Source organism: Sminthopsis crassicaudata, chromosome 4 (assembly GCF_048593235.1).
Source record: "Sminthopsis crassicaudata isolate SCR6 chromosome 4, ASM4859323v1, whole genome shotgun sequence".
In the NCBI taxonomy this organism is placed as follows: Eukaryota; Metazoa; Chordata; class Mammalia; order Dasyuromorphia; family Dasyuridae; genus Sminthopsis; species Sminthopsis crassicaudata.
Genome location: NC_133620.1, coordinates 133209663 through 133236496, shown reverse-complemented (window position 1 = coordinate 133236496; position 26834 = coordinate 133209663). Strand labels below are relative to the sequence as shown.

General features: G+C 35.2%; 1 protein-coding gene across 1 annotated transcript in view; it reads left to right on the top strand.

Annotated features, from left to right (window-relative positions):
• SYTL3 (synaptotagmin like 3) overlaps positions 1–26834 on the top strand; it is a 99089-nt gene that overhangs the window by 61849 nt on the left and 10406 nt on the right. The window contains exons 8-10 of the mRNA XM_074264679.1: positions 3837–3961; positions 14588–14722; positions 26336–26514. Coding sequence (XP_074120780.1) covers positions 3837–3961; positions 14588–14722; positions 26336–26514 — 439 coding nt within the window. The remainder of the gene's footprint in view (positions 1–3836; positions 3962–14587; positions 14723–26335; positions 26515–26834) is intronic.

Here is a 26834-nt window from a genome sequence, read left to right as displayed (position 1 = left end):
GAGAACTGAGGCACACAGAATGTCCCACAGCTGGTTAAGTGTCAGGGATAGGGTGGAGTTGAAGCAAGTCCAGCATTTGATTCACGACTTCCTACATCTCTGCACTCCCTTCATCCTCTGTAGAATGGAATAATAATCTTTAAATTACCCATCTTTAAGGAGATAGTGTGTTAAACATCAAAATGAGTTATTTGCGGTATTGGAAATGCATGCATCCATTTGGTCAGTAGCCAATTTGTCATTATTCATCTTTTCTATATTTTCTAATCTGTTTCTTTTCTTTTTTTGATACTAAAAGTTTTCCAGTAGTATTGTATGGAACAGATAAAACTTTTGTTTTGGTGCCGGTAGAAGCATATGTATGTGGTAGAAAGGCAAAAAGGAGAATAAGGGGGAATGGTGGGGCTGGAAGGAAGGACAAGGGACCTCTCAGAATATTCCAGTGGAGTTTGGCGTGTCCATCAGAGGGCAGTGTCCTCCCAGTTGAGAGAGGAATGATCTACTTTGGTAAAACCCCATCATCACTAAGGTTTTTTCAGAGCAGCTTGCCACTGTTTCCCATATGTCTCTGTAATCTTCCCAGTTCCAAGTGCTTTTGACTCATGGTAAACAAAATAATGAAATATTTCTTGAGGAAATAAATTATCTAGATTTCAGGGTTTTTTAATAGTTTAAAATAATAGTTAAAATAGTGTCAAAATAGTGTTAAATCTACAGGAGAATTTCCATTTGATTACTTTTCTTGGAAAAGGGAAAAGAAAAAATGATGGAAACAATTGCTTCAGAAACAGCCTATTCTTCTTTCTTCTCAATCTTATTCCTACCTGTTGATAGGACTTACCCGTGACTGTGTGCCAAATTTGTTGCAGTATCTGTTGTTCAGGGGAACTCTCTAATAATATAAGTTCCAGAAAAGTGGAGGGAATTTCTTCAATTGGGAGATTCTTAATCACACGTCTGGATCCTCTAAGATATTTTCTTCTTCTCCCTCTCCTCTGTTTAGGGAAGCTTTTCTTTTCTTTTTCTTTTTTTTTTTTTTTTCCATGTTAAAAACAGAGGATTAGGAGTTGTGATAAAACAACTGGATTGGAGACAACATCGGAGTAAGGCTTAGAAAGTTCAACTTCTTCCCATCTCAAATCGAAAGTCATCCTAAGATATGACAAATTTCTGTTACTTTGGAGTGGGGTAGGGATAGGGCTGCCAGAGTAGAGAAGCAATAATGTATAAAGGAAATGTTGAAATGGCTTACTGACGGATATGGCAGAATGCCTTTTTCTTGATCAGATAGACTGTTATCTGCTAGTCTTATCTGAATCTGTACTAGGCACAGAGAAGGGTTTCATTAAATATTGAGTGAATTGGTATTTAGTTAAATGTTGTATGAATGATAAGGTAGGAGGAAAGGTTAGATGATCATTTAAGGTTGCCTTTGCAATCACAATAAAACAATAAGTCAATGTTTATATTGTGCTTTAAGGTTTACCAAACATTTAATACACATTATCTCATTTAATCTTCCCAACAACTCTTGAGTTTGCCATTGTAAATGATTTGGATTTTTTTGTTTTTTGGGTTTTATTTTTGGTAGAAAGAAGGGGTGGGTAGATGGAGATCTGTGATTTCATTGTTGATCAACAATTGATCAGTAATCAACATTCTTAGAGGTCAGCCAAAAGCAAGGAAAGCCTAAGGCCTATGGCCAAACAGCTAATATTGTGAGATAAAAGACTAGAACCATAATTTTCTTGACTTCATGAAAGGTCTGCTCTCCACTATGCCCTGTTACCTCTCTTAATGGGAGTTTTATTATCCTCTTTTACAACCGAAGAAACAGATTTAGAGAAGCTAAATAACTTGTTTACAGTCACATAGCTTCTAAGTTTCAGAAGTAGGTAAATCAGGGATAACACAAAAACAAGAAAATAGCTTTTACTAAATAAGGAAAATTTTTTTCCTATTAAACTCTTCACTTTTTTCCCTTTTCCTTCAGGAAGTTATTAAACAGAAGTTCATGTGGTTCAGAATTTCTCATAAGGATACTCTAAATCCCATTTAGTACTCCCATGTTAAAAAAATCATCTGTAATTTTATATATTTATAATATTTTTGCAAGGAACTTCTTGAAAAGACTGCTATTTGTTAGATGGCCAATTTTTAATTTGAATAAGCACAGAAGGGTAGTGTTTAACTGGAGAGAAATATTTCTCTATAACTCTGGCACTAGTAGCTATTTTTCAATTTCAGTGTATACAAGGCAGATTAATTTTTTTTTTCACGAACTGTATTCCTTCTTTATCTTTGCAAAGTGGAGCATAATCTTCGTCCAATATTTGATAGCTTGTCACTCATCCATTCTCTATAGGTGTTTCTCTCCCCCCCTCCCCATTCACTCTCCCAGCCCACAAAGATTCTTTTCTGAATTCTCTACTCTGTTTACACTCTCTCACTGATCTCACCAACTCTCCCAGGTTCAATTATCTCTCCAAAGATAACTTCCAAACCCATATACCTAACTCTTATCTCATTCTTGAATTCCAGATATTCACTGCCAAATACCTGATGAACATTTCCCTCAGAATGTCTTATCAGCATTTCAGATTTAACATGTTCAAAACAGAACTCATTTTCTTCTCCACATAAACTGATTCCTTCAAATTTCCAGTATGCAACCTTGGAATCATCTTTAACTCTTCTCTATCCTTCACCTTCTCCCCTAAAAGAAAAAATTCCAATCATGTGTCTAGTCTCGTGGATTCTATTTCGAAAACATTTCTCTGATCAATAGGTTTCTTACTACTAACTACTCATTATTTTCCTGGACTGTTGCAACAACCTCCCAATTGTTTTTTCTACTTCTAGTCTTTTCCTTCTCAAACCCATCCTCCATATATCTGTAAAATTGATATTCTTAAAACACAGAGAGGCAGTATTGTACAGTGAATAGAAAGCTGTTCTCAGAATCAGGAAGACCTGAATTTAATTACTGTCTCTGTTTCTGGTCGATAACATGACTTTGGGTTTTGGTCATTTGACTTCTTGGTGCCCCCAGATTTACAGTGGGAAAGGGAGTTCCTCAATCCCAATATCAATTGAATCACTGGTTCAGCTAAATCATAAAAGATTCAGTAACCATGTCACTTCTGTTCAAAAATGGTCAGTGGTTTTTGATTGTTTGTAAGAAAAATTAGAACTCCCTTACTCTGGCATGTAAAACCCTTCACTGAACTCTCCAGTTATATTTTGTATTTCTCCCCCTCATGCACTCTGTATTCCAGACTGGTCTATTATTCCACTATCTCATTACCTGACTCTTTGTCTTTGCCCAGGCTGCCCTCCAAATCTATTTTTCTCTTAGACAGAATCCTTCCCTTCCTTCAAGGCTCAAATCATAAGACATTTCCTAAATTTTCTAGACTTCTCTATCTCACTTTCCCTCTGTGTCTCTCCTTCTGTCTATCTATATCTCTCCTCTTTCCTTCTCCTCCTCTCTGTTTCTCTCTCCAAACTATCTGATAATGATTTCTTTGAGTTCCTCACCACTTCCACCCAGTAATATCAGCTCCTTGAAGACAAAAAGGATTGTTTGTTTTTTCTTGATATAATCAGAATTTAGCACAGTGCCTTCAACATAGTAGTTGTTTAAATATTTGTTAAATTAAATTTCACACATTTCACAAGCTTATCATCTTAATTGCAGAGACTCACAATGGATAGAGAAGCTTTCTGCTTTCTTTCATTCTATCAAGTACATCCTATTTCTTATTGGGTTGGGTTGTAAGAAAACCTAGAGAACTGGTATCTAGATTTTTCTTTCCTTGCATTTTTTTTTATAGAAATCTCCAAGTCCCAGAATGACATGACTTCTGACAAACATCTCCTCACAACCAATTACAGGGAGGGTATGGACCAGAAGGAGAGGAGGAGCCAATCTGACACTGCCATCAACTTGACAACCAGGGTACAAGCAAATAAGTCAACTCAAGCTGGGGTTCCATGGGCCACCCAGAGAATTTAGTTTTCTTAGGGATTGGTGCAGATTCTGGGGCAGCTAGATGGCACATTAGGTATCACATTGGTCTTATGTCAGGAAGACTCATTTTCCTGAGTTCAAATATAGCCTCAGACACTTATTAGCTGTGTGATCCTGGGCAAGTCACTTAACCCTGACTGTCTCAGTTTTCTCATTGTAAAAATGATCTAGAGAAACAAATGGCAAACCATTATAGTATCTTAGTCAAGAAAACAAAAAATGGGGTCAAAAAGAATTAGACATGACTGAAAAAATGGACAACAACAACAGGTGTTCTTAAATTGTTTTATGTCACCTGGGTCCGTTTGGCAGTCTGGTGAAACCTAATTTCTAAAATTCATAACTAGAAGAAATGCTAAATTTCAGTTAGAGTTCAGTACATAAAGATATGATTCTCCCACCCAAGTTTCTCCCAAATCCACTTATGAATTCCAATTTACGAACCCCTAACAGAGAATGGAAACTTACCTTGATAGATCAATTAAATCTTACTACATTGGAATAGGATATTTGCTTCATTCATTTTGTTGGGGTTTATATAGCAAAACTAAATGAACTGGGAAAAAATGATGAAAAACTCTTATTTGGGGGAGGTTGAGAAATTAAAGTTCAAAATTCAGAATGGATTTCGAATTCAGGTAGGGAAAAAGGAAGAAAGGCAATCAAATATTGAAACCATATATTTTTGTTGTTTGGGAGTGACAGTGACCTGGGTAAGAATTCTGCCTCAAATATTTACTAGCTGCAAGACCCTCAATGACTTAACTTCAATGAACCTTAAACCACTCATTTATAAACTGGGGATAATGATTGTATCTCATATAGTTGTTTTGAGAATCAAATGAGATAATAAGACAGGTGCTTTGCAAGCCTTAAAGTGCTATATAAATATGAGCAGACACCATCATCCTATCATTAACATTTTTTTAATGTTTAGAAAACCTTCTAACAATGCAAAAAAATCTTTAGGATGCCAGAGTCAGAAAGGAAGTGAAAGTATGTAGTCCAACTTGTAAATGAACAAAATCCTTCTCTGTACACAGAAGAGATGTGGTCATGGAATCTTTGCTTAAAGGCCTCCAAAGATGGGGAACCCTCTTCCTCTCCAGGTGCCTAATTCTTCTTTGGGACAGCTCTAATTATTAAGAAGGGCTTCACCAAGCCCAAATCTTCCTCTCTTCCACTTAGAATCTCTGTTCTTTATTTGCCTTCTGGTGGCAAATGCAACAATTAATCCACAGTGCTTTAAGTACTGGAAATTTACCAAGATCGCCTCCCTTATATCTCCCAAGTCTTTTCTTCTTCTGGCTAAACATCCTAAGTTCCTTCAATGCAAAAAAGGATTGATTCACATCTACCTTTGTCTTTGCTTAGAGAAGTAAAGAACACAGAAGGATACTGATGGGGCAGCCCTGGACTCATGACAGACTATTGGAGACACAAATTCTCTTGGCAACTAAATCAAAAGAAATATCTCACCCAAACCCGACTTTCAGAGAAAGCAAAAAGTTCAGCCCTCTCCCAGGATTTTATAACTCAAAGTTTGCCAAGAAGAAAAAAAAAAACCAGAACAAAACAATTTAACTTCAACTCTTTAATGGGTCACTTGCATTTTTATCCCAGTGATAGATTTTCTTCATTAGTTGCTTCACTCCAACAAAGCAATTAAGCCTTGTAAATGGACACCACAGTGATACTTTGGATAGGAGGTACAATCAAGAGGTTTGCATATAGGTGGTATCCTAGTGTCTTATTTGACTAAACCAAAGTGAAAATAACTCCCTACTCCTGTCCTTTGAGCTGAAGGAGACCAAATAAAAGAGGACAATTCTAAATAATGATTTGTGATGAAGCAAAACTTATTCTCTGTAGACTGAACACTTCTCCTAGAAACTGGACCATGCTAACTTTTTTTTTTCAGGAAGTGTTTCAAGAAGCAGTTAATAACAATATTTAGATAACACTTTAAGAACTTTAAAGGCTTAAGTTATGAGATATGTATGTCTCCCTATTTTATAGATGAGGAAGCTGGGGCTAAGAGAAGTTAAGTGACTTGCTTTGGATCATAAAGCTAAAGCCAAGGGTGGGATTTAAACCTTAGCCTTCCTGATATCAAGTCCAGAATTCTGGCTAAGCTATGCTGGACCACCTCTTGCATATACAAATAGATTCTTACAGAATAGAAGGGGGAAAGAATCTGTGTTGTAGAATATAGACTGAAGTCCTAAATATTGACAAATCACAGCATATGTAATTATAAACATTTGTCAAATTTATGACTCCCTGGAAAACAGGTTAAACAGCTTCTTTATCTCATGGAAACTTTCTTCAAGAAGTCAATCTTGAAGAATTCTTAATGTTTGCTAAGGAAGTATAGACTCTAAGTTTGAATCCAGAAGATAAGGGCAACAGATCTAAATACCTTGATTTTCCTTGAGGCAAGACATATTATCAAGAAGAAAGGTGAGGATGGTTTTTATGTTAACAAGTTGATTGGCACCCTAAAGCCAAATACTAATATAAAGAACCTACTAAGAGCAAGTAAACTATTGTTTACATATAAACACACACATATTTTACATAGTTAAATAGATAGCAATGGAGTATCTCCAAAAAAACCCTGCACAATATAAATAACATTACCCAATAGACCTAGACAAAGATGAAAGATTTCTTTTTCCAGAAAGAAAGAGGAATGAATAAATGTTTACTGAGCACACAGAAAATATGTTAAAATGGATGGAAATGTTTTTGGAACAAACAGACTTCATAAGGCAATACTAAGGTCTAACAAAAGATGTATTACACTGGATTTGTTGAATATAACTAAAAGTGGTTCATTTCTGAATGACCAAGATGCAAGAAATAGAATTTAAAAGTCCTCCATGAGTTGCATCAATATGAGCTCAGACAAACAATATGTCAGCAATGAACTACTGAATGAAAACCTGAGTCATGCAGATTTGTTTATACAAATATAAAGTAATATGATAGTGAATGAGGATCAGGTCATTGCAATCAGAAATTATTGAAAGATTATCCTATAGAGTCCAGACTTAACAGATCATTGCAGAATAATAAAATGCTAGTGATTTCTTCCAGGTGCATTTCTATGTGAACTCCATCAAATAAGATAATAAGAATTTTTTTCATAAATTATGGTAATAGATTTCAGCATATTTAGCATGCTCATGATTTCCAAGCTATGTGAAAAGCATTCAAAATTTAGAAATTTGAGGCAGAGTCAAAATGGTAGAACAAAAGGAAGAAACTTATCCATCAAATGTTCTTTGTAAAGATATAGAAAATTGTTCTGGTTAAAACAAATTCTAATCAGCAAATTCAAGAAAAAGTAACAATGGAGAGAGAGAGACAGAGAGAGAGAGAGACAGAGAGAGAGACAGAGAGACAGAGAGAGAGACAGAGAGAGACAGAGACAGAGAGAGACAGAGAGAGAGACAGAGACAGAGACAGAGAGACAGACAGACAGACAGACAGACAGAGAGACAGACAGACAGAGAGAGAGAGACAGAGAGAGAGAGAGAAGGGGGGAGGAGGGAAGAAGAGGGAAAGGGAGGAGGAGAGAGAGTGAGCTGAGATGAGAGACTGGGGCACTGTAGTAGGAGATATTGATACAGAAGATCTCAGAGAATTCCTGAATTAGCACAGGATGCAGGAATGACTACCAGCTGGCAGCTCTATTACTCACTACTCAATTCTGGGTCACATTTGTACAGCAAAAAGGAGGGACCCAAGAGTAAGGCTCTCCTAAGGCCCTATCTGCACACTGAGCAAGTTCTAGAAAATATAGAGCTCTAAGGGAAGAAGTCAAAGCCATAGAATGAGGAACATATTATTCCCATCATCCTATCAGCAATTGAAGTTATCTCAAAGACAGTTTCAATGAGCTTACAGAAGGTGAATTTATATCCTAATCCTCTCAAAACAAAAACAAATCCAGCTATTTTATTCATCTATGTAAAAATCCACAGAACATTAAATTTAAAGGAGGACTATTTTTAGACCAAGTTTATCTGAATCATTGGAAAAGATCAGAATGAAATGAATATTAATAAGTTTCAATTCATATTTTCATGTCCCTTCATGATTTTTGCATTCATAGCATCTTTTATACTGGGTTCAATTCTCAATAATATTTGGCATTATAATTTTGATTATAAACTATAATCTATAAGCTATATATATATACATATAGCTAAAATCCAAATACAGTATTGTATTACATACAGTTTAGTTAGTATATTTATTTATTGATATAAGAGGGTGCTAATTAGAGTAAGAATATTGTTAAAGATATGTGATATATAAATAAAGGGACTCTGATCCTCCCTTACTTCAGAAGAGATCTGGTGAGTCAGAATGGAGGAAGGTCACAGGCAATATAGGGCTCCTATTAATTCTGAGCAGTTGTTAACATTCCATAAATAATGAAGGCTGCTCTGCTTCAGCCCCTATCCAGGTCACTTTAATATTCAGACATTAGACAATCTCTATCTCTTACCTATTTTGTGAATATGCTGATATCCCTACCTATAATGGGGAGATAACTGTGGTGAAGAATAGATTATCAAAGTAGTTGTAAAGCAGATTAAATGTAAACACAGAATGATTTATAAGTGCTAAATAATTATTATTTGGGCTAAAATGTAACTAATGTACTTTTAAATAAGACACTTGTCAAGCTACAATTATTCTATGATGTGTCTCAATTAGTAAGGTCTTAATATTATACTGACAGAGGGCCTTTTATTGAAGAATCTTGAAGCATCTCACCAAAATTAATTAGAATTTATAGTATCCCTATGAGGTAGGCATTAGTTAGTATTCACCTTCTGGCTGGGTAAACAAAAGCACAGAAATTTTGAGCCATTTGCCAAAAGTTACTCTGTGAATTGGTGATAACAACTAGGAAAGTAGACCAATATTCTTCTTCTTAACCCACTTTTTCAGTCACTGGAAGCCAAATATACATTTTAAGATGTGAATGCAATATCACCAATATATGTCAGTCTAGATTCACCAATGGATTCATACTTATATTTTTAAAAAATTAATCTTCATTTTTAATAGAGAGAGAAGGGAATGTGTCCAGGTAATCTAGCACTCGAGATTGCTCAAGGACATACAATAGAATATCAAACACTTATATAATTCGAATCTTCTAAGTCTTCAAGTACATACAATACAACATTGCCTGATTCTCAGGGTAATGTGTTTTTAGGGTTTTTTTGTTTTGTTTTGTTTTGTTTTTTAAGCTGTTGACTTGATATTTTATTTTTCCTAATTACAAGTTAAAAACAATTTTAATTATCTTTGTTTCTCTTTTTCCTCTTTTCTTATTGAGAAGGCAGGAAATCTGATATAGATTATACATGTGTAGTCATGCAAAACACATTTCTATGTAAGTCATTCTATGAAATTCTATGAAAACAAAGACTTTCCAAAAACACCCAAGAACATAAGGAAAAACGATCTCTGATTTGCATTCAAGCTCTACCAGTTCTCTGGAGATGGACAGTACATTTCATTTTAAAGTTTTGGATTATTGTATTGTTGAAATTAGTGAAGTTATTCATAGTACAGAATCATACAATATGCTGTCACTGTGTACAATGTTCTCTTGGTTCTGTTCATTTCATTTTGCATCAGTTCATGTAAGTCTTTCTGGGTTTTTCTTACAGCATGACAGTATTCCATTACAATCATATAGAAAGACTTGTCCAATTTTTCCTCTTGATAGATATCCCCTAAATTTTCAATTCTTTGGCACCCCTAAAAGCCTGCTAGGAATATTTTATTACATATAGGTCCTTTTACCTTTTAAAAATTTTTTTGGGATATAAATTACTAGGTCTATAAGAAATTGCTTGGTCAAAGGGTATTTACGGTTTTATATCCCTTTGCGTATAATTCCAAATTGTTCTCCAGAATGATTGAATCAATATACAACTTCACCAATAGTACATTAGTGTTTTAATTTTCCTCTAACATTTGTCATTTTCCTTTTCTGTCATATAGGTCAATCTGACACATATAAGGTAGTAATTCAGAGTTTTAATTTGTATTTTTTCTTAGAGAATTTTTTTCTTATGACTATAGCTAGCTTTGATTACTTTGTCTGAAAACTGCCTGTTCATATCCTCTGACCATTTGTCAATTGAGGAATGGTTCTTGTTTCTATAAATTTGCTTCACTTTTCTATATGTTTGAGAAATGAAACTTTTATCAGAGAAACTCACTGTAAATTTTTTTTTTACAATAATGATTACCAACTATGTGTTTCCCTTCATCCTATTCCTTTCCTGTCTTTTCTATTCTCTCCCCTTTTATCCTGTCCATTCTCAAGAGTGTTTTACTTCTGACTTTTATCTCTTCCAAGCTGCACTTCCTTCTATCAGTTCAGCACCCCCACCCCCTGCTTCTCTAATCTCTTTCCCTTCCTACTTTTCTATATTTCTCAACTGAGTATGTATATTATTCCCTCTTTGAGCCAATTCTGATGAGAGTAAGGTTCATGTGCTCTCTTCCCTGCTTCCTCAATTCCCCCATCCTCTGTAAACTCTCTTTTGGCCTCTTTTATGTCAGATAATTTATCTCATTTTATCTTTCCCCTTCCCCTTCTCTGACTGCGTTCTTCTTTCTCATCCCTTAATTTTTTTTAGAATCATACCATCATATTCATATACTCTTTTAAACTGTTTTTATAATGTGAAAGTTTTTAGGAGTTATAAATATTATTTTGCCATATAAGAATATAAAGTTTAATCTTATTGAATCCCTTATAATTTATCTTTCTTGTTTACTTTTTTATGCTTCTTTTGCATCTTGTATTTGAAAACTCAAAAATTCTATTTAGCTTTGGTCTTATCAGGAGTGCTTGAAAGTCCTCTATTTCATTGAATATCAATTTTTTTCCCTCTGAACAATTATACTCACTTTTGTTGGGGTAGGTTATAAACATGGCCTTCCAGAATATTATATTCCAAGCCCTCCACTCCTTTAATATAGAAGCTGTTAAATCTTGTGTTATTCTGACTGAGGCTCCATAATATTTGAATTGTTTATTTTTGACTATTTGCAATTTTCTCTCCTTGATCTGGAAAGTCTAGCATTCGGTTATAATATCCTTGGGAGTTTTCATTTTGGAATCTTTTTTAGGAAGTGATTGGTAGATTTTTTCATTTTTATTTTATTCTCTGGTTCTAGAAAACAGGGCAGTTCCTTAACAATTTTTTGAAAGATGATGTCTAGGCTCTTTTTTTTTTTTTTTTTTTTTTTGACCATGACTTTCAGGTAATACAATAATTCTTAAATTATCCCTCTTGGATCTATTTTCCAAGTCAGTTGTTTTTCTGATGAGCTATTTCACAATTTCTCCTATTTCTTCATTTCTTTATGTTTGATTATTTCTTAGTATCTCATAAAATCATTAGCTTCTGTTTGCCAAATTCTACCTTTTTTTATTATTAAAAGCTTTTCATTTTCCAAACATATGCACAGATCATTTTCAACATTCACCCTTCAAAAATCTTGTGTTCCAAATTTTTTTCTTTCTTCTTTCCCCCCACACTCTCCCCTAGATGGCAAGTCATCCAATATATATTAAACATGTGCAATTCTTTTTTTTCCCCTGAGGCAACTGGGGTTAAGTGACTTGCCCAGAGTCACACAGCTAGAAAAGTATTAAATGTCTGAGACTGAATTTGAACTCAGGTCCTCCTGACTTCAGGGCTGGTGCTCTGTCCACTGTGCCATCTAGCTGCCCCTTGTGCAATTCTTTTATACATATTTCCACAATTTTCATGCTGCACAAGAAAAATCAGATGAAAAAGTTTAAAAATGAGAAAGAAAACAAAATGTAAGCAAATAACAACAAAGTGAAAATATTATGTTGTGATCCACAATTAGTCTCCACAGTCCTCTATCTGGGTGAAGATGGCTCTCTTCATCAGCAATCCATTGGAACTGGCCTGAATCACTGTTGAAAAGAGCCACGTCCATCAGAATTGATCATTGTATAATCTTGCTGTTGCCATGTACAATGATCTCCTGGTTCTGCTCATTTCACTTAGCATCAATTCATGTAAGTCTCTCCAGGTTTCTCTGAAATCATCCTGCTGATTGTTTCTTACAGAAAAATAATATTCCATAACATTCATATACCATCACTTACTCAGTCATTCCCCAACTGATGGGCATCCACTCAGTTTCCTGTTCCTTGCCATTACTAAAAGGGCTGCTACAAACATTTTGGCACATACAGGTCCTTTTCCCTTTTTTATGATTTCTTTGGGATATAAGCCCAATAAAGACACTGCTGGATCAAAGGGTATGCACAGTTTGATAGCCCTTTGGGCATAGTTCCAAATTGCTTTTCAGAATGGTTGGATCAGTTCATAGCTCCACCATCAATGTGTCCCAGTTTTCCGGCATCCCCTCCAACATTCATCATTATCTTTTCCTGTCATCTTAGCCAATCTGAGAGTATAGTAGTACCTCAGAGTTATCTTAGTTTGCATTTCTCTGACCAATAATGATTTAGAGCATTTTTCATATGAATAGAAATGGTTTTAATTTCTTCATGTGAAAATTGTCTGTTCATATCCTTTGACCACTTATCACTCCAACTTTTAAGGAATTATTTTCTTCAGTGAACTTTTTTTTTACCTCCTTTTCCATTTGGTCATTTATACTTTTAAGGAGTTCTCTTCAGCATATGTCTTTTGTATATCTTTAACCATTTGCCCTATTTTGTTTTTTAAGCTGTTATTTTCTTTAGTATTTTTTTTTTTGCCTCTTTTGCCAAACTATTGCAAACTAAGCAATGCAACAGAGAAAACTGCCCCTGCTGTCAGTAAAGGGACCCCTATAAATTTCCTTTTGATCTGTTGTTCTATCCTCTTACCATCTGTGTGCTAAGAGGCCTGGAAATTGCCATTGCTGCCACTGATTCAGTCATCTGGAGACTTCTTCTGATTTTCTGGGGCCCGGCATAGCCAGTAATGGTCTATGCTATACTCTCATTCTTGTGCAACAGACCTTTCCTGTCGATCTTTTAAGTTGTCTTGAGATGGAAAGTTGTTTCACTCTGCTATCTTGTGGGTTCTGCTGCTCTAGAATTTGTTTAGTCATTATTTAAAGGCATTTGGAGGGGTTTGGGGGAGATATCAGGTGAGTCCCTGCCTTTATTCTGCCATCTTTGATCTACCTATATTTTTAGTGCTCAAGGTTTTTTTCTTTTCACTTGCTGTTCACAAATTAAAGGCAGAGAAACAAATGGAAATGGAAATAGAAAAGAGAAGTTGAGACTCAGAGAGAAGTTAATTGCCCAAGATCACATAGTTTGTAAATGGCAGAGCCAGAGTTTAAATTCCATAAAAAGAGTGTTTCTTTCACTATACCATCCTGCCAGTCCATCATTATCTTAGCTTTGTGAGTTGAGTTGCATTAGTAAATTGTGATTTATCAGTGACTTAGAGAATTTTCATGGTCAATCCAAGTTTTAATATTCACTGTTCATTTCACACACAAAAAAAAATGCTAAGATGGGGGCTCAAGGTGGGAAAGGATCAGTGTTAACTATTGTTCCTATTCTTCTTTCTTCTGTCACTACCTAAAGCTTATTATATTGAAAAGTTTCAAATCTATATTGATTTCTACTAGGGAGTAGAGATTTTATCAAATTCAAATCATATTTATGAATATTCTGCTATTGGATGTTTAAATTGATAATGGTCTTTTTTTAGATCTCATCCTTCTTGACCTCTCTTCTGCATAGTAATAGTAATAAAAAGAAGAATGACATTTACATAACCCTTTAAAGTTTGCAAAGAGCTTTATGTGTTAACTCATTTTGACATTGCATTTCACACTGTTAACCAACCTGTCCTAGACAGGCTCTCCTCTCTGGGTTTTTATGACAATTCTCTCTTTTATTTCTCCTACCTGTCTGACGGCTCTTTCAGTCTCCTTTGCTGTCTCATCATCCAAAGTGAGTGTATACCATTGCTGTATCTTAGACTCTTTTCATTCATATTATTCTCTTGGTGACCTCATCAAATCCCATGGGGTTAACGACGATTTCTCTGAAGATGATTCATGGAACTATAAGTCAAGCCCAAGGCTTTTTCTGGTGAACTCCAGTCTTGAATCACTCACTGCTGCCTGAGCCTCCTGAAAATAAAATTTTCATTGAAAAAAGAATTTATCAAATTAATTGTTTTTAGTGTGATTTTTATCAGGTAACTAATGTTCTCTATTACCACTATATCTGGCCTCTAAGGTAATCTTGTAAACTCAACATTCATTTCCTTTATCTCGACAGGTGGTTTATAGATACTCAATGATTCTATTTCTTTTCTCTCCCTCTCCCCTATTTGCTACTTTCTAAGATATTCATTATTAGCACATTGATGAAAGAGTTGTATATAGGATATGTCAGCTTGTGTGTTATGCTATGCTAACTTACATTTGAACAAAAGCAAACAGATAAGTGAACAATATAATCAGTGATTTTTTTATTTTATTTTTCAGACTGCCTTCTTTCCAGATGATCTTAAACCCGTTAACCAAGAAAGTTATGAAAGCTCTATTAATCCCAATCTGCAGCAAGAAAATATTTTACCTACTTCTACTCATAGCATCATGTTCTCTGATGGCATCAAACGTGTGAGTTTTGATTTAATGCGGTTGGTGTGGGACATATGAATATCATAACAATGTCAAGCTGAATTGAAATGCAGCAGATCTAACTGAATTATGGGCTCGTGATATAGACTAAATGGAACCTAGAACTAATTAATTTAGTTAAGAACTAATACACAACTTTCATATGCTTTCCCATGGCCATATCAGTAGGAAGTGTCAGCTAGTTATATAGTTCAGGGTTCAGAACACTAGACTAATATAGAAAATCTGGGTTCTAGCCTCAGTTCTGACATTTTCTAACCATGTAACTTTAAGTAAGTGACCTAAGTAACTTCTCTTAGTCTTACTTCTAAAAAAGGGCAGTGACAATGATAAAAATTATACCTAAGACCATTATTTTAATGAATTTGCATTATATGTTAGGACAATAAGGTGTAAAAGTTTTAATGAAGCATTGACCATTTTCCACTTGTCATAGCATGGGTAAAGATAATGATAGTGATAATAATAATGATAATCATAATCTCAAATGATAGTAATCATAATCATAATCACAATCCCAGATGTTAGTAATCATAATCATAATCCCAAAGATACTTCCATTGAATCTATAGAAAATGAATTTAAATCCCAGTATATAGTTATTTAATCCCCCTATACATGTCTCACCAAACCTTGAAAACTTAAGGGACAAAATCATGAGAATGACCCAGGACCAGTTCTAACTTATCTCTGTTGAAAAAGGAGAACAAGAAAATATCTGACTTTTATATAGTTATTTGGTAGGATGCCAGGTGCTCTGAATTAAAATATGCCCCCAGACACATACAATTTGTGTGACCCTGGGCAAGTCACTTAACCTCTGTCTATATCAATTTCCTCAATAGTACTGCCTTCTCAAAGTTGTTGTGAAGATCAAATGAAATGATTTTTGTAATGTGCTTAGCACAGTGCCTGGCACATAGTGAGTGTTAAATAAAAGTTTGTCTTTAAGCTTTGCAAATTTTCTCATTTGACTTTTACAACAATCTCTGAAATAGGTAATATAGTTGTTATTATCATGCCCATTTTTACAGATAAAGAAACCGGGTCTCACCAAGATTAACCAACTTGCCCATGGTCCCATAACTAGTAAGTACTAGAAGAGGGATTTTCAGTTTTTTTTCCAACATGAGTAGTTATACAGCATCACCAAGATAATATCCAAAATGTGTTCTAGACCACTCTCCTCCAACTATTCCATTCTGGACTCAGCTTATTGTCCATGTGCAGTACTCAAATTATACAGTATGTCCTGAAAGTTTTTTTAAAAATATTTTAATAGTTTTTATTTACCAGATATATAAATGGGTAATTTTACAACATTGACAATTGCCAAATCTTTTGTTCTAATTTTTCCCCTCCTCCCCCCGCCATGGCAGGTTGACCAATACATGTTAAATATGTTAAAGTATAAATTAAATACAATATATGTATACATGATCAAACAGTTGTTTTGCTGAACAAAAAGAATTGGACTTTGAAATAGTGTACAATTAGCCTGTGAAGGAAATACAAAATCCAGGCAGACAAAAATGAGGGATTGAGAATTCTATGTAGTGGTTCATAGTCATCTCCCAGAGTTCTTTTGCTGGGTGTAGCTGGTTCAGTTCATTCCTGCTCTACTGGAACTGATTTGGTTCATCTCATTGTTGAAAATGGCCACATCATTGTCCTGAAAGTTTTACTACAGTTTTAAGCTAGCAAAGACTAAGACTTTTGGGACACCCTGTATGTATTAGTGGATTAAGTCCATCGATTACTCATCAATTATATCTGATGAACAGGTCTGCTTCATCCACTCAGTTTTACCTTTATGGATTATTAGACTAATATTTTTGAACATGTATCTTGTTGAGTAGAAGTATTCTGAATCCCTGTAGTATTTGGGGGCTTGATGTTATCAGCATGTCATTTGTAAATAGAAGCATCTGGAGAACTTTACCATCTATAGGGAATCTTTCTGTCTGATCTCTGTGTAGGACATTCTCCCACACAGTGAATGCTTTGGTTAAACAAATGTTTTCCTGTTTATATTGCTTGATATCGAAAACCAGAGGATCATTGATTGAAGTTATCTGGTTGAAACTATCAAGCAGTTGTGTACATTCCTAACATCTATACAGGACAGCTGTTGAAAAACAGCTGTCCAAGCTGTGTTTAGCTGTACTTAAATACTTTTGAGTAATCAATAAACAAAACGTCATTTTCCTTTGTTTCATCATGGTTGAGTTGACCTGGAAATCTCCAAAAACTATGTGGGCACAATTCAAACTATGAGAACATCTATTAATCTAATTAATGAGAGGTTATTCAACTTTTGAATAGAAATATTGATCAGAAACTTGGTTCCACCAAGTACACAGGAGTGACTTTTCAGAATCCTTAAGGGGGGAAATATTTTCATTTGCTTATTCATTTAGTTATCTCAGAAAGTGACAACTATCTTTGATCAGTGTTTGCTTAATTCCCCAAAACGTTTATATCCTCTATTTAAAAAATTGAAATATATTCTATCTAAATACTTTAATTTAATTTCCATTTTCCTGAATGTTGTGCACTAATTTTTCCTCCCTCTCTTTTTATTCCACTTTGGGACTCTGTTGTGGGGTTAAAAACTCATCTCAACAACTATATATAGCCAGACCTACATGCTACTTCACATCACACCCAGCCAGCTATGAGGAAACCTAGACCTACCCAGCTCAAACATTTCTGCCACCCACCTGTTTTCATCCCTAGCTCTTACTCTGAGAGCAATAATCAGATCAATACTGCCATTGTTACTGGAAAAATACTGATGATCTTGTGCCCAAAGGCTCTTTTCAAAACCTTTGTTACTGCGTAGAACAAAACCACCTTTCCTAGACTCTGCTGCTCTATACTCCTGCATCCACCTAATAATAGAATGCAGGGACATTGAGGTCAAGGACTGACATTTGTTTTCATATCCCCAGTCCTTAGCAAAGTTCTTGACACACACTACTTTCTTTAAATAATATTTGTTGATTGATTGATAAAGGAGGTATTACCTCTGACTGAATTTAGCAGCAAAAATGTTTACCCATCAGAGTCCTTGACTAGTTTCAGAAATAAGCATCTTAAATACATAGAAAGATCAGTGAACATCAAGTTTAGGTGGTGTGTGTGTGTGGTTGTCATGTGGCATTTTTATCACTTAATATTTTATGTTGAGAGAGAATGTCTGCTGAGATCTAGAGATTGCCCTTTATTTCATGTATTTATAGTATGACTTTGTAAAATCTGTTTCATTCAGCAACCTCTTTACTTCAGCTATCTTGAAGGTGTTTGGGGATATCTGATTGAAGGAACTGGGTGAAGGTGCATAAAGTTTGTTCATGATACAGCTCAGGTTGCTGCTAAGCCCAGCCCAATATGTACCCAGCTGGGGAGAGCCATGAAATCAGATTCAGCCCAGTGGTGTACATTTGTAGCAGTTCTCATCCTCAGAGAAGGCTGTTTAGGAAACATCTATATTTTCCCAAGCACATGAGCCTGATATACATGGCTTCCATTTTTGATACAGGGTTACTGTGCAGTGTTGTTGTATTTCTAGTTTTCACATTTCTTAGTAGTTATGAAAATTTCCCACTGCAGTAGTAAGATGACACAGTGGCTGCTGCTAGATTTAGAATTGGAAAGACTTGGATTCAAATGCTCCCTCATTAGCTGTGTGGACCCTAGACAAATTATCTAATTACTCTGAGCCTCAGGTGACTCTTAAAAACAAAAAAGATATAGGGAGAGTTCATAGATGGAATCATCAGGTCATGGTAGATAATTTCAAATGCAATATTCCTTTTCATTAAGATGTTTTTCAACTCCTAACTTTTTTTCTTTAAACAGAAAAATATATGTGTGGGAGTGGAAAGCTAGGTAGGCATGAATGTGAGGATAGATTTGTACATAGATTTTAAAAGTAATAATAGGATTATATAGAACTTTAAAATTTGCAAAGCACTTTGCATGTTTCATTTGATTTTCACAACACCTCTGTGAGATAAGTGCTATTATTAACATCCCATTGTTCAGGTGAAGAAACCAAGGCTAAGAGAGACTAAATGAGATGTCCAGAGGACAAGGGTCAGAATTCCTGACTCCAAATCCATCATTCTATCTGTTGGATCACTTAGCTGACAATAAGGAGTCATATGTGGTAACTTCTGAGAACACTCCTTTTTTCCCAACCTCTAGAAGTTAGTAGCATGAATTCTTAATTGGCTCTAAAGAGATCTCTCTCTCTCTCTCTCTTTTTTTTTTTTGTTATTGTGCACTATTCTATCCAACCTGAAAGAGCTTATTACTGTAAACAACTGACTACAATCTTAGCTACCACTGAATTATCTTTTTAGAAAAAAAAATAGCTTTTTAATTTCAAAATATATGCAAAGATAATTTTCAACATTCATCCTTGTAAAACTTGTGTTCCAAATTTTTCTCCCTCCCTTTCTCCCACCTTCTCTCCTAGATGGCAAGTAATCCAATATATGCTAAACATGTGCAGTTCTTCTATACATATTTCCACAATTATCATTCTGCACAAGAAAAATCAGATAAAGGAGGGGGGAAATGAGAAAGAAAAAAAGCAAGGAAACAACAACAAAAAAGCCGAAAATACTATATTGTGACCCACATTTGGTCCCTACAGTTCTCTCTCTGGGTGCAGATGGCTCTCTCCTTCACAAGTTTATTGGAATTGACCCAAATCACCTCATTGCTAAAAAGAGCTAAGTCTATCAGAGTTGATCATCACATAATCATCTTGTTGCTATGTACAATGTTCTCTTGGTTTTACTCAGGTCTTACTCAGTTTATGTAAGTCCAGACCTTTCTGAAGCCATTCTGCTCACCATGTCTTATAGAACATTAATATTCCACAATATTCATATGCCATAATTTACTCAGCCATTCCCCAACTGATGGGCATCCACTCAGTTTCCTGATCTCTGCGTCTACAAAAAGGGCTGCCACAAACATTTCTGCACATGTGGGTCCTTTTCCCTCCTGTATGATCTCCCTGGGATATAAGCCCAGTAGTAACATTATTGGGTCAAAGGGTATGCACAGTTTGATAATCCTTTGCTTCAAATTGCTCTCTAGAATGGTTGGATCAGTTCACAATTCCACCAACTATGCATTAGTGTCCCAGTTTTTCCTTATCCCCTCTAACATTTATCATTATCTCTTCCTATCATCTTAGCCAATCTGAGAGTACCACTGAATTCTTGATGTCTCATATTGTCCTTCCTGCTATATCCTTGTGGCATAATGTATTCTATTTAGGAAGAAAGGTAGAATCAGAAAACATGGAGGTGAGTTTAGGTTGTGATATTTAAGAATTAGAATTACTGGAATTCACTCCACTAACCAAAGAACCCTTGGGGGAGTGGTGCTTATACTTAGCTGATTGTATTTACCTTGGCTTAGTAACTACAGCAGCTGAATTGAAATCCATCATATAGGTCATTTGCAGATTTTAATTCAATAGAATTGGTATGATATGGCAGTGAGTTATAGGAGGTGAAGGAAATGAAGGAATCTGGGATTATTCTATAGTTGCAAAATTGAGTGATTTGAAGAGATAGGGAATTCTGAAGGAACGGGATTTTAGAGGAAGTCCAATGAATTCATTTTAGATATGCTGAATTTGAAATGACAATGGAGAAGATTTGGAGAAGATGTTTAGGACATTGTTAATGATGTCTTGAACTGTCCTGATTTCCTGAACTTGAGCTCAGGACAGATATTAGAGTGAGTATATAGATTTGGGAACCTCTTCATACAGATGATCATTGAATCCAGGGGAATTGATGAAAATTCCAAGAAGAGGGTAGAGGGAAAGAAGAAAAGAGGGTCTGAAATGGATGGGGCACATCCACGCTAAGAGGTCAGAAAACGTGATGATCCAAAAAAGGAACATCATGAGATAGCTAGGAAACAAATTAGAAGCGAGCAATGTCACAAATTCAAAGAGAGGAAAGAATATACAGGAGTGAGAAAACACAAAGAAAAGGATCAGGACTGGGAAAAGATAGCCAAATTTACAGTAAAGAAATCTTTGGCAACCTTGTCTGGATGGAGCAATTTCAGCTGAGTGACAAGTCAGAAACCAGACTGTAAAAGGTTGAAAAGTACATGCATGTGTTATGACTGTAATTAAAAGAAAAGACATTTTAAAAGAAATTAATATAAAATGAAGAAATGGAGGAAATGGTTACTGGCAATTATTTCTGGGTGATTGGTAGTGGAAGGGAGTAGAGACAAAGGGCGATACTTTTTTTGGCAAGGTCAAGGGAATATTTCTTGTGTTGAGATAAACCTTAGCATATGTGGAGGCAGTGGGAAAGGAGCCAGCCAGGAGTTAAGAAGAGAGTGAAGATAAAGGAAAGAAGAGGAAATCAACAACAGGACAAGCTCTTGGTAGGGATGAAAAAGTATGAGTTTTAGAGTAAAGATAAAAGGATTGGAAGAAGGGGGCAGTGACAGTTGCTGTGGTGGAGAGGGGCTGGTGACAGGATGTTGGTGTTAGTATTGGGAGACTTGCACATCCCCAACTGCTGCAACATTCTGCCAGACAAATGAAAAACCTGCTGGTACTTGGGAAAAAAATTCAGCACATTCTCTGTACTGGAAACCTTTGCACCAAAGAAGCTTGGACTATCTCAAGACTCTAGCTGGGGATGTTCACTTTGTTAAAGGTGATTTTTATGAGAATCTGAATTATCTAGAACTGTTGAGTAGTTTAAAATTGGTTTGATTTTTGTATATACAGTATCTTATTTATATATAAGATGTTAGAATAACATATATAATTTGATATATAATTTGCCACAAGGTTATTTTAAACTATAAGAATATATTTCATTTATAGAACATGATTTTTTTCAATAGTATTTTATTTTTCCAAATACATGTAAAGGTAGTTTTCTTTTTTTTTTCTTTTTTTTTTAAGGTATTTTTCAACATTCATTTTTATAAGACTTTGTGTTCCAGATTTTTCTCCCTCCCTCACTTACCTACTCCCCTTCCCTGAGATAGCAAGCAATCTCATATAGGTTGAATATGTGCAACCTTTTAAACATATTTAACAAGCTGTGCAAAAAAAAATCTGGCCAAAAGGGAGAAAATCACAAGAAAGAAAAAGCAAGCAAATAAAAAAGGTGAGAATACCATGCTTCTATCTATATTCAGTCTCCATAGTTCTCTTTCTGGATGTGGATGGCATTTTCCATCCCAAGTCTTTTGGAACTTCTGAATATTTACCATATGGTAAATATATATATATATATATGTATATATATATATATATATATATATATATATATATATATATATATATATATATATATATATATATATATATATATATATATATATATATATATATATACATATATATATATATATATATACATATATATATATATATATTTAGCTTTGTAAATATATTCAATGTTAACATTCAAGCCTTTATTACTAATATGGTGCTTGAACAGAAGAGTTCCAGATTGCCTTGTTGTATAAACTATTCTTTTTATATTGTTTAAAAAAAAAAAAAAGCACTTACATTTCACTTTTTAAATTTTTTTTCACTTACCTTTCACTTAAAAGAAAATAGAGGGATACCCATATTTACTTTAGAGGTAGGAGTAAAGGAAGAAAGAATGGATGGAAACATAGAAGGGTTCTGAAGTGTAGGGTTTTGACTATAAGACAGGATAACTTCAATTATCTCAATAAAGTAGTAAACAAGCACATCTGCTGAAGGAGAGAGTCCTGCAAATGGCATTGGAGGCTTGAGGAATAAAGAGAAGATCTGCGGCTGCTGCTTAGATAGTAAGATATTGGTATGCATCACTGGGTTCTCGAGAGCATGGATTTGTAGTACACCCAGTTGATTCTGTTACATGATTTCTTCTACCAACATCAAGAAGCTTAGGAGAAGGAGCAGAAAATGGGTGATCCAAGTTGGGGATGATGTAGGGTTGAACATTAGAATGGTGGATGAACAAGGGGGAAAAGGGATAGGGGGTGGAAGACACTAATATTGTTTATATATATATATATATATACATATATACATATGTATATATATATATATATAAATTAAAACTTTTTATTTTCAAAACATATGCATAGCTAATTTTTCAACATCGACTCTTAGAAAACCTTGTGTTCCAATTTTTCCCCTCTTCCCCCATCCCCTCCCCATAGATGGCAAGTAATCTAATATACGTTAAACATGGTAAACTATATTATTTAACTATATATTGAATGGGAGCAAGAATTTCAAGAGTTGAAAGAGGAGTCAAAGCAGAGGTTATAGACTGATGAGCAAGAAGAACAGGGAGGGTATAGGGACTAGATATTATGGTAAAGATTAATCAAACAGTTAATGAACATTAATTAAGTCTCTACTATGTGTCAGGTACTGGGTTGAGCATGGGGATACAAAGAAAGATAAAATACATGCTCTCCAGAAGTTTACAATCTAATGGGGGAGACACTATGTAAATAACTATGTATCAATAAAACCATACACTGGATAAATTGGTGGTAATTAACAGAAAGAAGATACAAGAATTGAAGGGGATTGAAAAAGTATTCCTGTAGAAAGTGGGATTTTAGCTGGGAACTAAAATAGGGAAGATATGAAGAGGGAGATCATTCCAGACCAATGAAAAGGCCCTGATGGAATGTCTTATTCAAGGAACAATAAGGATTGCAAAGTACAAAAAAGAGCAGAAGGTTTAAGAAGCATGGAAAGGAGAAGGAGGAAGATAATGAAAAGTTTTGAATACCAAACAGAAAAATTTTATATTTGAACCTGAGATGTGATAAGGGTCCTCTGGAGTTTATTGAGAATGAAAGTAATAGAGTGTGAACTTTAGGAAGATCACTTTGGTAGCTTGGAGGATGAACTGAAGGAGAGATATTTGTGTCAGGGAGAGTAACCAGTAGGCTATTTCAAGAATCCAAATATGAAGCTTTCATTGGAGCAGTGGCAGTATTAAAAGACAGAAGAAAACATATGTAAGAGATGTTACAATAGTAAAATCCACAAACCTTGGCAATAGATTGACTACAGGGGAATGGATGAGAGAGAGTGAGGAGACAAAAATGATACCTAGATTTTGAGCCTAGGTAAATGGGAGAATGTAAGTACCTTTGATAATAATAGAAAAGTTAAGAAGAAGGGAGGAGTAGGGGTGGGGAATAATGAATTCAGTTCTGACATGTTGAAATCCAGGTGTCCACAAGACATCAACTTTGAAAAATGTCCAGTAGCAGTGGAAGATGTGAGAGTAGTTAGGGCAAAACAAGTAGATTTAAAACCACTAGCATGCAAATCATAATTGAATCCCTGGAAGCTAAGTTATCAAATGAAAGAATATAGAGAAAAAAGAGAAGGGGGCTCATGACAGAGCCTTGGGGAACAATCATGGTCAGCAGGCACAGCATCCCTTTGAGAAGTTCCAGCAACTGAGAATTGAGTCCAGCGACCTAGGTAGGAAGGAGGAGGATTAGGAGAAAGTAGTCAGGAAAACTTAAATAGAAAAGAAAGTCAAGGAAAAGAATGTGATTAAAAGTGTCAAAGAGAGTTACTTCTCTGCAGAGTATCCAAGAAAAATGAAGGTAGAAAATGGGCCATTAAATTTGTCACTTAAGAGATCATTAGTAACTTTGGTTGAATGGTGAAGCCATGACTATAGTTAAGAAAACAGAAGAGACAAAATGAAAGTACTTATTGTAGAAAGATTTCTTAAGGAGTTTAGCCATAAAAGGGAGGAAAGATATGGAATGATTCCTATCAAGTGTGGATGGACCAAGTGGGGATATTTTTGAGGATGGAGGAAACCTGGGCACATTTGTAGGCTGTATAGAAGCAGCCAATAGACCTGGAGAGAGTGAAGATAAGTGACAAAGTAGGAATGACAGAGGAGTCAATCTTCTAGAGAAGAGGAGATGGAAGGGGATCCCTTGTGTATATGGAGGGTTTTTCTTGGCAAGGAGAAGGGCCATCAATTCACGTGAGATGGGTGAAGGAGGAGATAATGGCTGAAGGTATCTGGACAAGATAAGATGAAGAAGAGAAGAAAAAAAGAAGTTTTTGGTAAATTATTTAAATTTTTAATGAAATGTAAGGCCAGTTCTCGGTTCTCAGTTGAGAGGGTTGGAGAGAGGGTTATGGAAAGTTTGAAGAGGGATGAAGAGATTTGGAAAAGCCGCTGTGCTAAGTAGGACAGTGAATCAGTCATGTATAAAAGAATTGCTTTGCCACTGTGAGGACTCAGTTGAGATTACATCACATAAATTTGTAATGGATCCAGTCAGCACAGGTTTCATGATTTTCTCTAGCTTTTTTGAGGGGGCAGCAAATGAGTAGGAATGAAGGCAGGGGATGGTGGTAATAACCCAAGGCTGAGGCTTGGCAGGGCAATACTGACAATAGGATAATAGGGCAAGTGTTCAGAATAGGTTTAGGAATAGTGAGACATGAGGTGGAATAAGCTGTGGATATGGGCAGAGAAGGAAATTTCAGATTTAAAAATCCTGGGGATTGCATAATTATAAATGATGGCATAGTCAATCAGGTAGTATTTATTAATTGCCCTCTCCGTTCCAGGAATTATGTTAAGTCCTGAAGACATACAGAAAGGCACAAAAAACAAAACAAAACAAAACAAACTAAACCCCCCCTCCCCACTGATTCCTGCTCTCAGATGATATAGAGGATAGGAAGAATACTGAAATTGGAATCGGAAGAATCTCAGTTCAAATGTTACTTAGACATTTATTTATCTGTATGACCCATCTTTGTTGTTGTTGTTAAGTTATTTCAATTATGTCTAACTCTTTAATGAACTAATTTGGTGTTTTCTTGGGAAAGATAATGGAGTTATTTGCTATATTCTCCAGCTTATTTTACAGATGAGGAAACTAAGGCAAAGAGGATTAAATGATTTGCCCATAATTACCTAGCTAGTAAGTGTCTGAAGCCAGATTTGTACTCAGGATGATGAATCTTTCTTAGTCCTGGTCTGGCATTCTATCCTCCTAACTGCCCAGTACTGTATGGGCAGAGAAAGTTATTAAATTTCTCTAGAACCCAGTTTCTTATCTATGAAATGGGAAATAGTATCTTCTTCACATGGTTGTTGTGAGGTTCAAGGGAGATAATAAATGTGAAAATCTTTTGTAAACCTTAAATTGTTCTATAAATGTTAGCTGTTAACTATTATGGTGAGATTTAAATAAAGATTATATTGGGGAGAGCTCAGGTGGAGTAAAGAGATAGGTAGTGAGAGTGTCAAGATTCCATTAGGCTGTACCTGACATTATTGACACTAAGCTTTCCAGCTCCAGATGAATCTGAGACAGACCTTGGTGTAACACTAAGCAATTTTTAAAAGAAACATATTATAGATAAAATAGCAACTTTTTGACATGTAGTAGGATTAGACTCTATAGGTTTTCTTAATTTTGATTTACTTGTTATGTTGAAATCAGGAAGTAAGAGAAGTTCAGTACATTGAAACAGATTCATTATTTATTTTCCATTTTTTTCCCCAGGGAAGTTTGGCAAGCATTAGCAGCACTTGTACAGAAGTGGGCAGTTTTGACAATGCTAATGTCGCTGGAGAAATATTATTTGCCCTTCAGTATGACTTTAAGGTTTCCACATTAGAAATCTGCATCCAAGCCTGTCGGAACCTAGCCTTTGGAGAAGAAAAGAAGAAAAAATGCAATCCGTAAGTTATTTTTTTTTATATGAAAGTAAAGAAAAATACTCTCCTCTCTGAACTCTTGATCCTTTATACTCTATATAGAGATCATATTATAAATAATGTCTTTGAATTATAATGAAAATAGTTTTGACCTCATGGATCCCCTGAAAGTGTCTTGGAATCTGAGACTATACTTTGAAAACTCCTCCTTTGTTTTTTGTTTTAAGGATTATCAACTCTTATAAAGCTCTTAGTTGAGACTTTTTAAAAAATAGGAGTGGTCCTGTTTATGGTTGGAAAAATGTAAGACTCAGTCTTCTAGCCTCACCTTTAGACTTAGGGAC